Below are 14681 nucleotides of genomic sequence, written 5' to 3'. Positions count from 1 at the left end.
GCTGGACTTGCTCTGCCGTTTGGTTCGGGATCCTGGCTCCCTTCCCTTGGGATATGCCTGCACTCACAGACGGCAATGGCAGGAGCCAACCGGCCTCATCGCGCCGGCAGGGCTGCAGGGAACCCCAGCGCCCTCGGCCACTTACTCTTCCACTCCTGGGGCTTGGATTTCCAAATCAGGTTAAGGGACTCGTTAGTATTTTCAGGACTGGGGATTCAGCCCTGACATCTCTCAGGGTAACTGCAAAATCCCCATGCCCACCTCTGTCCCCATCTCTATCCCCATCCCCAATACCATCTCAACCTTTCCATCCCACCCTGAACCACTCGTAAGGCCCAGATCCAGCAACGTGGATCTGTCCCTGTGGACTGGGCTGGGTTCTGCTGCCCAAATGCCGGCCCCCCACTCCTGGCTGGTGGCAGCCTCACCTGAACAGAAAATGAATGAGTTTGGGTGCAAGGATTTCCTTTCACACCCCCCTCCCTGCTGGAGGTCCTGTGCTGATCCAGCCGTGGTGGTGAGGGCAGCGGGGTGCTGGCTCATCGCCCCCGCCCTATCAGGGGGATGCCTGCAGTGCCTGGTGCTGAGTGTGCACGGGAGCATCCCATCACAAATAAACTCTTCCCGTGAGCCTGGCTGGCTGTGTCCTTCCTCCTTGTGCTCGGGCTGCAATGGGGGTGCGGGCAAACCAGGAGGACATTTAATGCTTCCCCCAAAATCCAAGGGGCAGCAACACCCAGGGTGGCATCTTGTGAAGGTGATGGGGTTGAAGGATGAATTAAAAGAGAGTTTTCTCTTCCAAAGGGGGTTTGGGCGTGATGGATTCGGGGAGGAAGGACAACAGACAGGTTACCCAAAGCCATAGACAGTGTATTTCTGAGTCCCGTAACAGACCGTGCCCAACACTCTCCACAAGGTTACGACTGGAAACAAACCCCCGAACAAACAAACCCAAATGCAAGAGAGAAGGGGAAAGAAAAGGGCAACAAAAGACACACACGAGCACTCCACATCCAGAAGCCCCAGTTATTGTTAGTCTCTTTCAACATCGCAAGTAGTTTTGGTAAAGCCAGTGAAATGGAGGAATGTCTTTGGGTTGTTTTTTTTTTTCTTTTTAATTTGTTGGGTCTTTCCTTACTGGAAAGGTGACGTTAATGCCAAAAGGACTCGGTCTCTCCCCATGCTTCTCCGGCTGTCCCCATGCCCGTGGTCGAGGTGTGACAGCTGCTTGTCCCCAGCCTGTGCCCAGGGATGCTGTGGCAGCACATCATCCACATTCTCACTGCACCTTCCCCCCTGTCCAGTCTGGACTCATCAGACTCATTTAGCTTTTCTTTTCCTTTTTTTTTTTTTTAATAAGAAAAATAAAAAAAAATTTAATGGTTTCATGGATAAATGACAGGTGAATAAAAGCATTCCGGTCCTGAGAGCCCTCTCCCGGGGCCAAGCTCTCCAAGGCTGCCGGAGTGATCTGCACCAGGTAGCCTGGACTCCTTCTGCAGGGGAAGAGGGGGCCAAGCACCAGTCTCGGGCTGCCCCTGGCCCCCACCATGGCCCCCCCTGGTCTGTGCTTCATCCCCGCTGGCCCCGGCTTGCCTAGAGGAGCACCAGCAAGCACCACTGCTCGTCATAACTCGGTGATCTCCAGAGGGCTCTCCATGATCACCTCCCTCATCTTGTGCAGGGGGGTGGACTTGGCCGACTCGGTGCGGGCGTTGTGGTCGCTGTAGCCCCCGCAGTCGGCGGTCAGAGTCTCCAACGAGCGACCCAGCACCTTCTGGTCGTCCTCGGGCAGGCTGTTGAGGTCGGAGGCGAGCAGCGTGCCTGTGCTGCCGTGCACCATGTGGATGCCATCGGGACCTTTCAGCTCCACCGGTTGCTTGTGTCGGAAGCGCAGACTGCCCTGGCTGGGACTGCGGTCCTCCTCCTCATCCTCCAGCTCCTTCTGGATCAGCTGCAAAAGAGCCATGGAGTAAGGAATTACCACTGTGGCCATAGCAGCTCCTGGCTTCCATGACTCCTGCAATGCTGGAGTCCAGCGGAGGGAAGGACTCTCCTCTTCTGAAGCACTCTCAGAGCGTGGTGATGAGGATCACCAGGAGATGACCTCCAGCTGGATCACTCTATTTTTGGGTGGATGCCCTGGCTCAGGCACCAGCTACCAGCTGGGTGTCGGGTCCTGCAGCTGCCCCCAGAGTGGCCAAGGAGGAGTTTGGACCCGGGCTGGAATTTGGGGTTGTGTGAGGGTGGAGGAGCAGGAGGCAGACAGGGACAGAAGATGAAGGAAGGCTGGATGGGGCTGGAGGGGAATAAGGGCATAGACAGATGGAGGGCAGAAGGGTTGAAAGGCATCTCCTATCCCACTGCTCTCCTCTGCTCTCTTTGCCCCTCGTTTTGCCCCCTATGAAGGGTAGAAAGCCGCAGGAGGAATTGCTTCTCCCCATACCAGCCCTTCTGCACCAACACCCTCCAATCAGAGGAGCAGAAGGAAGGAAAGATGATCCCTCACAGCTTTGGCCAGCCTTGGCAGAAATGGGAGCTGATGAAGAGAGTCCACCCTACAAAGAGGGATGTCCTCCCCTGGGGTCAGAAAGACCAAGGGAGAAAGTGCTGCTGATGCTCAGAGGAAACACGGAGAGTCACTGTGGGGCATCAGCAGCCTGGAAAACCAGTGAAAAAACAGCAGTGGGAACCAGTGGAAAACCAACATTGGCTCATTTTGACCAAGCAGAGAGTGGAGGGACCACTGTGTGAGAGGGACCAAGAGTGGCCACAGGGAGCGACCACAGCCTGTGGGGCCAGGAAGACACACTGCATCCCAAAGGGCACGGCAAGCATCTCCCCACGCCCATGCACACCCCTCTACCTCTGAGACTGAGGAGCAGTCCCCCTGACTGGCGGTGGCCTTATGCACCATCCGCTGGGCAAAGAGCTTTTTCAAGCGCATGTAATCATCCAGGACCACCTTCAGGAGAGTGCCCTGGGTGGAGGGGGAGAGACTGTGGGTTATCCAAGGGAGATGGTTTGATTAGAGGGAGGCCAGCCTCGTCCTGGCATTTTGTGAAGCGACATCACCCTCTGGCACTGTGAACTTGGAAGGTGTACCTGTAAGAGAAGACCCCTTGGCAGAGGACGCCTGCCCTCAAAACTCACCTTGATGGGTCCCTCCCGCATGATCTGCCCCAGCTTGGCAATGTTGTCGTACTCCTGGATGGCTGCCCGCAGGTAGCGGTCATCCTCGGGCTTGGCGGCAGAGGGCTCTCTCCCGAAGGTGCCCTGCGGGAGGAGAGAGTGGCTCAGGAGGTGCTGTGGGTGACAGGCGCGGGGACACGATGTCCTGGCGGGGGCCGTGTCTCACGTGGGTGCGGGCAGGGCTGTTCCAGAGGTCAGTGATCTCGCTCAGGTTCTCTGGCAGGTCGTCCTCGTGCTCTGCCTGTGCCGCCAGCTCCATATTCCTGCAGAAGGGGTCCAGCCACACCGGGTTGGCCCTGCCCAGGGGGAGGAACTGCCATCAGCACAGGCAAAGAGTGGCATTATCCCTAACGCCATCTGGAGCCTGGATGCTGAGGTTACACTGCCTCCTCCTGCCCTGTGCAGGTATGAATTTGGCTGCTCTGGATCCAGATATGTGTCAAAACATGCCCGTCATCTCTGCTTACCCCAAACCTGGCCAGGATTGGCACAGATGGAGTCACAGGAGAAAGACCAAGATTTTTTAGCTTAGAAAGCTCTCAGAGCAAGCACGTGTCCCAGGGCCAGTCATGCTCCATGCAGAGCAGAGCAGAGCAGAGCAGAGCAGAGAGACATCATGGCTCCACAACACAGGCATCCCTCTCTCGGGAGCAGCCTCCAACCCCAGGGGGTGGCACTCACCCATCAAAAGAGTACTTGTTGGTGTTTGGCATGTCCATAATGTCCATGAAGCCTCTGTTCCCTGCAAAAGGCAGGGATGGGAGTTACAGGGGGACACATTGGTGGGCTGAGCAGCAAACCATGGGGTGACACTTCTTTATCAGGGAGGGATAAAGAGCAACCAGAAAGGCAGTGACAAACATGCTGGGATGTGGCTGATCATGCAGCGCCTGATGCTGCGAAAAGCCTCCCACCACCACACCTTGCTGGGCAGGATCACTTCTGATACACACCCCACGATATCCCCCATGTCTCCCTGTGATCCTCCTCTGTGCTCTCCATGCACCCCACTCTCCCACACAGCTGGGACACCCCAAACACTGCTCACCAGTGGAGCCAGCCACAATGGCTTTCAATTTCCTTTTGTGCCTGCAAAAGAAACAGCCACTCAGGGAGGGAAATAAGGAAGATGCTGGAAAGGAGGACACACAGATTTGCAATAACCCTTCATAGGTGTACCCCCGTGTTAAATAAGGGTGGGAGCTTGGAGGGGAGAGGTACTATCAGTATTAAAACCATGCATTTTGGAGGGGATAGGCAGAGAGAGTTACTCACACTGTCCGATAGTACCAGTTCATGAGGATGAAGAGCATGGCAGCCAGGAAGAGCAGGACGGCCAGCACGATGATTGCCATCTAGGAGAGACAGAGGTGTGGTGGAAACCTCGGGCATGGAGCCAGCACCCACTGGTGGGCACATGCCCAAAGTTATGTGGGTGGAACATCTCGCCAGTTACTGACCAGTCCCCATGGGAAGGAACACCACCACACCTGCGAGCAGCACCTCCAACCCCAGATGGACCCGGACCCATACCTGCAGAGCTGAGAGGTCATCTGGTGCCCGGGCAGTAATGGCAGGCTGCACATCCAGCACGTTGTAGTTCCTGAAGAGATTCCTCAGCTGCTCCTTGTTCTCGTCTATCATCTGAATAACCCTGGGAAGAGAAGGGTTGCTTGGGCACCTTGACATTGAGGGTCCCGAGGGAGCTGGGCCGGGTGGGGGGCCAGGGGACATACCGCTCCACATCCAGGATGCGGTTGGTCTCCCTGTTTACCACATGGATCAGCAGCTCTGTCTGGGCAAAGTTCACCCGGCCTTTCTTGTCAACATGGAACTGGGGAGAGACAGCAAGGTCTCCAGTGTGGGAGAGGAGTCTCCTCCTGAGCATGCTCCAAAGTGTACTCGCGTGGCAAGAGACCCTCAAGCACCAATCTGGACCCCTTCAGTACACCCCAACCTGGAGTGTATTCGTCACCTTCTGAGCCCAAGAGTGTCTATGGTTATCCAGGCAGGATTCCCCCAAAAGAGACTTCCCAAGCAGCATCTGGAAGGTTGCCTACCCCGCAAAGCAACGTCCAAAGAGGATGGTTACCTGCACATCATCTGTGTTGACGATGGCACCTGTGATGTTGGAGAGCAGGCTGATGAACTCCTCCTCAAACTGCCTGACCTTGTCAGGGATCTCATTGATGATGATTTTGACCCTCTGGTCATCCCGCAGGATGTAAATCCCCACAATGGCCGTGTCATTGTGGCCCACCAGGTCAGAGGCCATAATGTCCACCACAAAGTATCCGGGGTTATAGGCCGTGAAGAGGTCAAAGGTTCGCAGGACGCCATCAAGAGTTCCTGGGGAATGGATGGTCACATGCCTGGGATTAGTGACCCCAGCCATGGGGACAGCTTTGGCCGTATCTCTGCCCAAGGTGCCATGCTCCCGGCAGCAGGCTGGGCACTCACCGATGCTGAAGATGTTGGCCACCTCCTCAGAGTCGTTGGAGTGCTGCTTGATGTAGCGAATGCCCAGGATGTTGTACAGGACCAGGCTGTTATTGCCCACATCGGCATCCACTGCGACCACTCTGATCAGCTCCGACCCCACCTTGGCATCAGTGGCAACCCCTTTGAGGGAGAGATGGGAAAGGGACCTGGGGCGAGGCTGGCTCTCGCTGCCCCATCATCCTGCTGGATTTTCCTGGAAGTATCTCTGTCTCCTGGTGCCCCCCCAGCCCCTGGCACCCCTTACCCGCTGTGTACTCCGACTTGGTGAACTGGGGGTACTGGTCATTGATGTCATCCAGGAAGATCCGCACCTCCTGAAGTGTCAGGTCCCCACTGAGGTCCCAGAACTGGGCTCTTCCCGCCTGCTGGTCCCGGGGAGGGGACCAGTTCCTCTGGCTGGATGCTTTTACAATGATTGAGTGGTACGGCTCCTTCTCCCGGTCCAGGTCCCGCAAGACCTTCAGCTTCCCCTCTCGGCTCAGCTGAAAATTGCTCTCCTGGTTCCCAGCTGGGTGCAGAAGGGGGTCCCCAGTTAGGCCCCTTTGGGCTTGGCACTTCCAAAATGCCACCTTGCCCATTGAGAAGGGCAGAGGGGCAGTGAGGAGATGAAGAAAATCCTGGGTGAGGGGTGTGTGGAGGGACACAGAGCTGCCATCTCCACACCCACCTGCTATGAAGTAGTAGACAATGGCATTGGAGCCCTCATCTGCGTCCACTGCACCAGTGACATTCCCCACCACAGTGCCTGGCCGCGAGTGCTCGGGGACAGAGAGTGCCTGGTACTGGGGACTATCCCTCTGCCAGAGACCCCAGAGAAAGGAATGTTAGGAGCACTGAGGTTGCTTTAAATAAAAGCAGACAGATCCCATGGTGCTGCCCACCATGGTGATGCCCAGGGCTGCATGCTCCATCACATGTGCTTGCTGGCATACCCATCCCTGCATCCCCTGCATCCCACCCCCTTCACTCTGGTGCCTTACAGGTGGCCTGAGGAAGATGGGTTCATTGTCATCGATGTCATCGAGCGCTACCTGCAGGGGCTGCATGGTCTCATAGGGTGGCTGGCCCTGGTCACAGGCCACGATGATCAGCTGGGGAGAGAGGCAAAAGGGCTGTCCTGGGCAAAACCACACACACTGGGAGACATCACTGAGGCAGGGACAGAGAGGACAGCTGGATGGTGGACGATTTTGGGGGGATTTAACAGGGAATTGGGTGTTGGCTTACCAGGATGCAACCCCCCTATAACACTTGATAACCACCCAGTTCCTGCTAAGGTGTGGTACCTCCACAACTGTGTCAGCCGACCCCATCCTCACCACATCACTTGCATCCCACCAGCCCCATGCTGGACCCACAGCCTCAATGCCTGCCCCGGCCCCCTGCCCGGCTCACGTTGTACACTGCCTGCTTCTCCCGGTCCAGCCGCATGGCCGTCTGGATCAGCCCACTGACAGAATCGATGCTGAAATACTCCCAGTCCTTGTTCCCTGCCCCAGTTTTCAGCAGGTTGTAGAGCACCACTCCGTTGAGACCCTCGTCTTTGTCTGTGGCATAGACCTCGTAGACGTTGGACCGCAGGGGGATCTCCTGCTTGCACACACACAGCCCTTCAGCCTTGGCACTGCATGCAAACCCCTGCTCCCCCTGCCCCTCCAGACCCCTTGGTCCAAAATCCCTTGGGTTTGGAGGTCAGCAAGCTCCCACTACCCAAACCCAACATGGGGCTGGCAACATTGAGCCATGATTCCCTTTGGCTTGGTGGCTGGGGACTGGCTGAATCAAGCCTGGCTTCCCAGAAAGAGGAAATATCTTAAATGTCAGCATTTCCAGCCCATGTTTATAAACATGCTCTGCACGCACCACACACGGATTGTTTACTAACTCTGAGTGCTGCTGGGGTTTCTGTTCCCCAAATCTGCCCCACTACCCTGCTCGCATGTATGGAGAGAAGCTGTTTTTGAGTGCCCAGCCCCATGAACCAAACCTTGCCAAATGCAAAATCAAGGCCTTGTTCCATCCCCAGTGGAGATGGAGTTTGGATTTTGCTGCTGATAGGCAGGAGTGCTCCTGAATACACTTTCAACATGCCATGACCCTGCTTGCTCCCAAGGGATTTACCTCCTTGATGTGCAGGATAGTGCCATTGGGTGGGCGGATGAAGACGGGGCGGTTGTCATTGATGTCGATGACCTCGATGTGAAGCATGGTGGTCCCCCAAAGAGGGGGATGCCCCTTGTCTGTGGCCACCACAGTCAGGTTGAACCTCTCATAGGACTGCAGGCGCCGCCGGGATGTGACAAGCCCAGAGTCTTTATTGATCTTGAAAGCCTCTGGGGACAGAAAAAATCCCCCACATCTCTGGCTCAGGACACTTTGCGCCAGATAAATTATAATTAAAAATGAGTATACCAGCTGAAGTGCACCCCTCACTGGTGGGAAATCCCTGTCAAGGGTGATGGAGTAGAGCTGGTGCCTGAGGCCAGGAGTGTGGATGGTCTCAGGGTTTTCATGCCATCCCAACCCACTGCCACATCCTTGTCTCTGGGCTCTACTCCCTGGTTACCCCTGTCTGTGTTTCACTCCTGCCCAGGCTGGCATAGTGGAGCCAGAGGAGTCCATGTGTCTCAGGAAAATGAATGTTCTGCCATTCCCCTCTATATGCTGGCTTTTGCCTGATTTCCATGATTTCTCCATGTGCAGATATACTGGATTTCAGGCACTATCACTACCCACCCACACCTTTGCCCTTCAAAGCCTTCACCTAAAGCAGGCAGTGAGCTTGCTGCAAGACACACTGGTGTACATAGAAAGTCCTGCTGGGGTGGGGAAGACAAGAGCATAAGCCAAGGCTGGGCTTCAGGATGAAGTCAGGCAAAGTCCTAACACCCCATGAGGAACTGGGAACTGCAGAGCAATAGCAAAAGCTCCACGCTTTCAGTATTGCTCCCAGGAGCCGAAACCAGCCACCCGAGATGGGCTGTAGGCTTGGTGCCTGCCTATGACTCCTCCCTCTTCATAACCTTCCTCCCTGGGGAAGAGCCCCCTGCCCCCAGCACCTACCTGCTCCAGGACCCTCGATGCTGTAGGTCACCACGCCATTGTCCCCTTCGTCCAGGTCGGTGGCACTCATGGTGATCACTGACGTCCCTGCTGGCTCATTCTCATAGACGCTGGTGCTGAACTGGCTCTTGCTGAACTGGGGCCTTACATCGTTGATGTCCAGGACTGTGATCAGCACCTTCGACAAAGCACAGCCAGCTGGGTGGTGTGAGGCTGGGGAAGGCTGGGCAGGCCCTGGGGCCTCACCCCTGCTGTGACCTTCAGCTCTGTTGCTGGAGCAACTTCCTGCTATTTGTTTCAGCTCCACCAGCTGAATTCCTGCCTCCAACAATGGGGGCCGCCGTGGCTGGGGCACCCATTGATGCCACAGCACTTGCAGACAATAGCATCACCCTCCCCTGCCCCTCCTGCTGACGTGCTGTCCCTGTGGCACAAAGTACCCTGCACCATTCACCCCACAGCTCCTGGCATCATCTGCTCTTCCTTCTGCCTAATTGCCCCCCAGTCCAGCCACTGGGGAGGAAAGGTGGAGCTTTAACACCTTCTTGCTGGTGATCAGCACACAAGGGGTGGTGGGAGGAGGAGAGCCCTACCTGTACCGAGTTCTCCCGACGGTTGCTGGAGACATCCCCAGGGTTGTCCCTGGCCACGGCTGTCAGTGTGTAGCGATCCTTCTTTTCCCGGTCCAGGGCTGACAGGATGTAGATGTCACCCTGCAGCACACAGAGACCTTCAGGTGGACCTCGTCTGGAAGAGCTGGTACTCAAGAAGGGGCAGAAGGTGAGGTGTGGGAGCAAGGCACAATCTGGGACCATTTCAGCCTCCCCTCTCTTTCCCTGCTCTGTTCCAGCCTCGGTTGGCTCCTTACCGTGTTGGGATTTATCCCAAACTTGCCCTCTCCATCGCTCAGGCTGTACTGCATGAGAGCAAACTGCCCGGAATCTGCATCGGTGGCCATGACCCTCACGATGACCGTACCCAATGGCACATCCTCAAAGACAGCTTTCTGCAACAAAGGGAGCAAGCAGGACTGGTTCATCCTGTGCTGTTTCAGTGGGCAGTAACCAAGGGCACAGAGTGGCACCCAGGGCTGGGCACAGCCAGACCCCCAATAAGGTTCTGGCACAGAGCGCATGGCAGGGTTGACTACCTTCAAATGGTTCAAGCACAGGCAGAGGGAAGAAAAGGTGTCCCTGGAGAACCCCCAGCTCTGTGCCTGTCCTCACCAGGCAGGCACTGCCCAGCCCCACAGAGAGAGTTTATTTAACAGCCCAGCTCACCTGGTAGGATGGTTGACTGAAAACAGGGTTGTTGTCATTGATGTCCACGATCTGGAGGTACACGGGGATCTCAGCCGATCTGCGGGGAGAGCCATTGTCGGAGGCTCGGACGGTGAAGTTCAGCCACTGCACCTCCTCATAGTCCACTGTCCTGTTGGCCACAACCTTCCCTAGAGGACGGCAGACCCTGAAATGAGAAACCTGCCCCAGGTCATCAACCTGCCCCAGATACCCACCTCCCCAGGCCACCAACCTGCCGATGGGTCTTCCAGACAGGCGTAACCTTCTGGAGAGAGGTTCAGCAGCTCATAGGTGATCTGCCCATTGGCACCTTTGTCTGGGTCCACCGCTGAGATGGAGATGAGTGTGGTGCCCTGCGTGGCTCCCTCCAGGATCCTCTCAGTGAAATAGGTGACCCCGAAGGGGCGGAAGCGGGGTGTGTTGTCATTGACGTCCAAGACGTTGACTGTCAGCTTTGCTGTGGCCATGGTAGAGACCACAGGGGGAGAGAAGAGATGGAGAACAAGTGACAGATGAGAAGGAAGGTTGGGAAGAAGGAGGGCTGTAAAGACACAATTGTGAAACTCCAGGAGAGCCAACTGGTGCTAGTTCATCACAAAAAATTGCAATATTCCCCAAAGCCACTATGCCTGGAGCATGCTACGGGTGTCCCTATGCCGTAGTGGGACACCTACTCCTGTTCTTTGTGTGTCTTCTCACACAGGAGCCTGAATTTACCCATAGCAGGGTGGCAAGATATGATAGGAATGGTAATGAAGAAATGAGTGTAAGGTTATGGGCACACAGCCCTTTTCACACACACTGTAGCCCTGGGATGTCTGGGACATTCTCTAAAGCTCAGGGGAGAACCTGAACCTGACGGGAGCTGGTCCAGGACTGGTCCCACTGGAAATGCTGCTGGTCAGGATGGAGAGGAACGTGGGAGAGCTTCTGATTATCCAGAAGCTGCAGTGGTGCCTGGGAACGGCTGTGCCAGTCCCTGTCCCCACACTGCCTGGGCAGAGCCCACCCTTACCGTTGGGCACGCTGACCGAGTGGTCGATGACTTCGCTGGCATTGTCATGGACAGAGATGGTGACCTCGTAGGTGGCCACTAGTTCACGGTTGAGGGGAGTTTTGATCTTCACAGCTCCTGTGAACCCCAAAATACGGATGTCACAGGCTGCCCCCTCCAAGGACCCTGGGCAGGGCCGTGTGTACCAGCCAACTGCTGCACCCTGTGCCATGCTTGTTCTCCTGCCTCTCCAAAGGCTGACTGAGGAAAGCACTCGAGAGCTACAGGAAGAAACAACTGTTCTCCCCCCGCTCTCCAACTCCTGCCTTCCTGCCTGTTCCATACAGCCTCATCTGGGTAAGGGTTCCGGTTGTGCATCCAAGAGGGGTCAGGAAACAGCTGTTGCTGTTCCCTTGCACAACCCCATCCACCTGAGCTCAGCATCTCTAATAACCTTGTCCTGTATACTTTCCAACGAGGGCCTTTTTCTTTCCTGGATCAGCTTTCTGCTTCCAAAAGAGATGCAGAGAGCTCCTGGCCCTCCTTCCCCAAAGGAGCCCACCACCTACCCCAGAGTGCCTGCCTTGCTCCCCCAGTGAGGGTGCTTGGGTCCAGTCTGCCAAGGCTGAGCAGCCCCTGGCCCGCAACAGAGGCCATCTCTGCCAATGGAGATGGGTGAGATAGAGGGAGATGACGGGTGGCACGGAGAGAGAAATGAGCACAGACACAGAGACAAACCTGGCAGGCTGAGAGCCAGAAAAGAAAGCAAAGGTAAGTCAGTCAGACAGGTAAGAGAAGACAGGGCAGGGTGAGACAGGGCAGCTGGAGGAGGACAGTGGGGAGGCAGGAAAGGAGCATCACCTCCCTGTACCTTGGTCACCTACCTCCAGGCAGAGAAGAAGCAGAAGCAGAAATGAGGAGAGGGGTCCACACGGCCCGTGCCACCCTTCCTGCTCTCCTACCTGTCCTAAAATCCACAGCGAACGCTCCTTGCTGTTCGGGCACCAGCGCATCCGTGTCATCGCGGGCCACGATCCCCAGCAAGTAGTACTCCAGGCGAGGGTGGAGGTCCCTGTCAATGGCGGTCACCTCGGCCACCACGGTGCCAGGGGGAGCCGACTCGGGGATGCTGACAGTCTGGATGGGGTTGATGAACTCGGGCCGGCAGTCATTGATGTCGTCGATGACGATGCTGATGGTGGCGGTGCCCGAGAGTGCCGGGGTGCCCTGGTCCACGGCCACCACCGTCAGCCGGTAGGCACTGCGCTCCTCCCGGTCGATGGTGATGTTGGCCACGCGGATCACCCCTGTGGTGGCATCAATCAGGAACCTGTCCTGGCCACCACCCTCAATACGGTAATCCAGCTGCTGGTTGAGGCCACTGTCAGCATCTGTGGCTGTCACCTGGAGGACGGAGAAGCCTGGAAAGGTGGGACACAGCCCTCTCAAGCGAGGGTTGGACGGCAGCAGTAACAAGCCCTCGGTCCCAAGGCAAATACCATGAAGCAACATGGGCAGCCTCAATTCCCAGATTTTCCCTTTGACCCCATCCTGGTCAACTGTGTCATTGGGAGCTGGATCTTCACAGTCCCAAGGGGACACCCAGGTCACCCCATTTCCCACTCTCACATCCAGTCCTGACCTGGGGGGCTGTTCTCCAACAGCCGTGCCGTGATGGATGCTGGCTGGAAGATAGGGCGGTTGTCATTGTCATCCAGGATGGTCACTGCCAGGCTGGCAGTGCTATTCAGCCCTCCCACATCACAAGCCACCAGCGTGAACTCCAGATGAGGGTCCAGCAAAGCCTCTCGGTCTATTGCACCACCAGGCTTCACCGAAACCACACCTGGAGAAGGAGAAAAGCCTGGTGGCAGACCACATGGGGACCTGGTGGCCCTGAGCTGAGGACAGAGCAGCTGAGCTACCCCACCTGTCTTGTTGTTGATAACAAAGAGGTTCAGGGATGTCTTCAGGAGCTGGTAGGTCACCACGGCATTGCTGCCCTGGTCAGCATCCAGAGCTAGGATGGGTCCATTGAGCATTGTGACCGGTGTCCCTGGATGAGATGACAAAAGCGTTAGGGAGGGTGGCAGTCCCCTGTGGGGCCTCCCGTTCCCCTCCCACCCTGGTGACACATGAGGGACAGCAATGAATGGATGGAGGAGGTGACAGAGTGGGGCCTTGCAGGGTACGAGGCACTGGGGGGTGGCTGCTGCAGCCTTGCAGACGGACTCGCGAGGCCCAGGAGAGGTGGTGGGACATCCAGCTAAAAGCAAACAGACAGACACATCCATCAGATGGGTGGCACCGGCATCCTGCCACCGAGGGTGTCACCTGGAGACACCCAAACCCTTTTCTTGAGATGTTCCTCAATGGCAGGACGGGATACCTAAGGTCTTGGAGCAGGGAGCAATTTAAACAGCAGGAAGGCAAACAAAATAAAAAGAATAGTGTTTTTAGCTCTTTGTGTGGGAAATATCTACCTGACCAAGCTGGACGTTTTTAAAAATCTCTAAGCCCGGAGCAAGGCAGTTCCAGGTGATGGAGAGATGGCAGTCCCTCCTCTTCAGGCATATTGGGCAGGTGGGTGCCCTCAAGGCTGCCCCCAGGGCTCCACACAGCCCACGGGCACCTGTTGCAGCTGAGCAATTCCCAAATGGGGCTGATTTCTGTCCTGTGCCAGGAATGATTTCCACAAGCAGCATGGACCAAAGCTACAGTCTCCTTAAGGCTGATCAAGGCACAAACTCCTCAAACTCAGTGTCCCTGTCCCACTGAACTGCAGCCCTGTCCTGTTCAATGTCCTGTCTCCTTCACCATGGCCAGGAAACACCTCCCCTCATCCAGCCCTGAAGGCAGCCTCCAGGAGCCACATAAGGGAGCGAAGAGAGACCTACCAGGGGGTGAATTCTCCATCACCTCAGCCTGGTAGGAACTCTGGGTGAAGAGGGGGCGGTTGTCGTTCTCATCCGCTATGGAAATGACCAGCAGGTCAAAATCCTAAAGGAAAATTGGGACAAGAGGGTGATGACCATAATGTCCTTTCCTTGAGCTCACCTTCCCCCTCTCCCATCTCTAGTCAAAGCTGCATTCCCTGGACCACCCTTGAAGGTGTGCAGGGACCCTCACCCTGAGGCAGTCAGCCAAAGGATGCTCCACTATCACTGTGGTTGTCCAACTCCCCAGCCCAACATTGTCCCACCTTCCATGACATCCACTGCTGTTGCATGGAGTCAACAAATGACTTTGGGCTTGCCCTAGATCCTACTGAGCCTGTTCTCTGCTGGGGATGGGGCTGCAGCCCCCTCCTTGTGATCCCCAGATCCCTTCCGGGGACGGGGTTGCTATCAGAAACACTGTGGGTAAAGGCACTGCTTGTTTTTGGCCATGGCAGGAACCCCCTTTTCCACCTGCCCTCCCGTCTGCACCACTGGAGGTCCCGGCAGTGTCCGTAATTACCCGCCTGGCATTGCGTATGTTCTCGGGGTTGTCCTTCACTGTGATGGTCAGCCTGTACTCGGCCACCCGCTCCCTGTCCAGCGGGCGGTTCACGTACACAGTGCCACTCTACCAGGAAAAATAAGGGAGAAAACATCACATGGGATGTGAGGAATGCTTCCCCTAGGGGC

The 14681-nt window shown here is 56.3% G+C and overlaps 1 protein-coding gene across 2 annotated transcripts in view; it reads right to left on the bottom strand.

Moving 5' to 3' along the window:
* Positions 1 to 1627: 1627 nt before the first annotated feature.
* Positions 1628 to 14681, bottom strand: part of CDH23 (cadherin related 23) — a gene marked incomplete at both ends in the record, with an annotated part of 173135 nt that continues 160081 nt past the window's right edge. Inside the window, 27 exons of one of the 2 annotated variants that reach the window (XM_082286522.1) lie at positions 1628 to 1954; positions 2867 to 2980; positions 3154 to 3276; positions 3359 to 3488; positions 3874 to 3934; positions 4241 to 4281; positions 4468 to 4547; positions 4726 to 4846; positions 4929 to 5026; positions 5285 to 5541; positions 5653 to 5814; positions 5939 to 6202; positions 6362 to 6491; positions 6675 to 6785; positions 7090 to 7284; positions 7816 to 8027; positions 8758 to 8935; positions 9351 to 9470; positions 9626 to 9763; positions 10038 to 10207; positions 10291 to 10515; positions 11074 to 11190; positions 12015 to 12473; positions 12695 to 12898; positions 12983 to 13108; positions 13950 to 14052; positions 14512 to 14619. In XM_082286522.1, coding sequence (XP_082142648.1) covers positions 1628 to 1954; positions 2867 to 2980; positions 3154 to 3276; positions 3359 to 3488; positions 3874 to 3934; positions 4241 to 4281; positions 4468 to 4547; positions 4726 to 4846; positions 4929 to 5026; positions 5285 to 5541; positions 5653 to 5814; positions 5939 to 6202; positions 6362 to 6491; positions 6675 to 6785; positions 7090 to 7284; positions 7816 to 8027; positions 8758 to 8935; positions 9351 to 9470; positions 9626 to 9763; positions 10038 to 10207; positions 10291 to 10515; positions 11074 to 11190; positions 12015 to 12473; positions 12695 to 12898; positions 12983 to 13108; positions 13950 to 14052; positions 14512 to 14619 — 4374 coding nt within the window. The remainder of the gene's footprint in view (positions 1955 to 2866; positions 2981 to 3153; positions 3277 to 3358; positions 3489 to 3873; positions 3935 to 4240; positions 4282 to 4467; positions 4548 to 4725; positions 4847 to 4928; positions 5027 to 5284; positions 5542 to 5652; positions 5815 to 5938; positions 6203 to 6361; positions 6492 to 6674; positions 6786 to 7089; positions 7285 to 7815; positions 8028 to 8757; positions 8936 to 9350; positions 9471 to 9625; positions 9764 to 10037; positions 10208 to 10290; positions 10516 to 11073; positions 11191 to 12014; positions 12474 to 12694; positions 12899 to 12982; positions 13109 to 13949; positions 14053 to 14511; positions 14620 to 14681) is intronic. The other variant, XM_082286523.1, reaches the window with a different exon arrangement.

This window comes from Coloeus monedula (genome assembly GCF_965178545.1).
Source record: "Coloeus monedula genome assembly, chromosome: 8".
Taxonomy (NCBI): Eukaryota; Metazoa; Chordata; class Aves; order Passeriformes; family Corvidae; genus Coloeus; species Coloeus monedula.
This window is presented reverse-complemented; position numbering and strand designations above follow the sequence as displayed.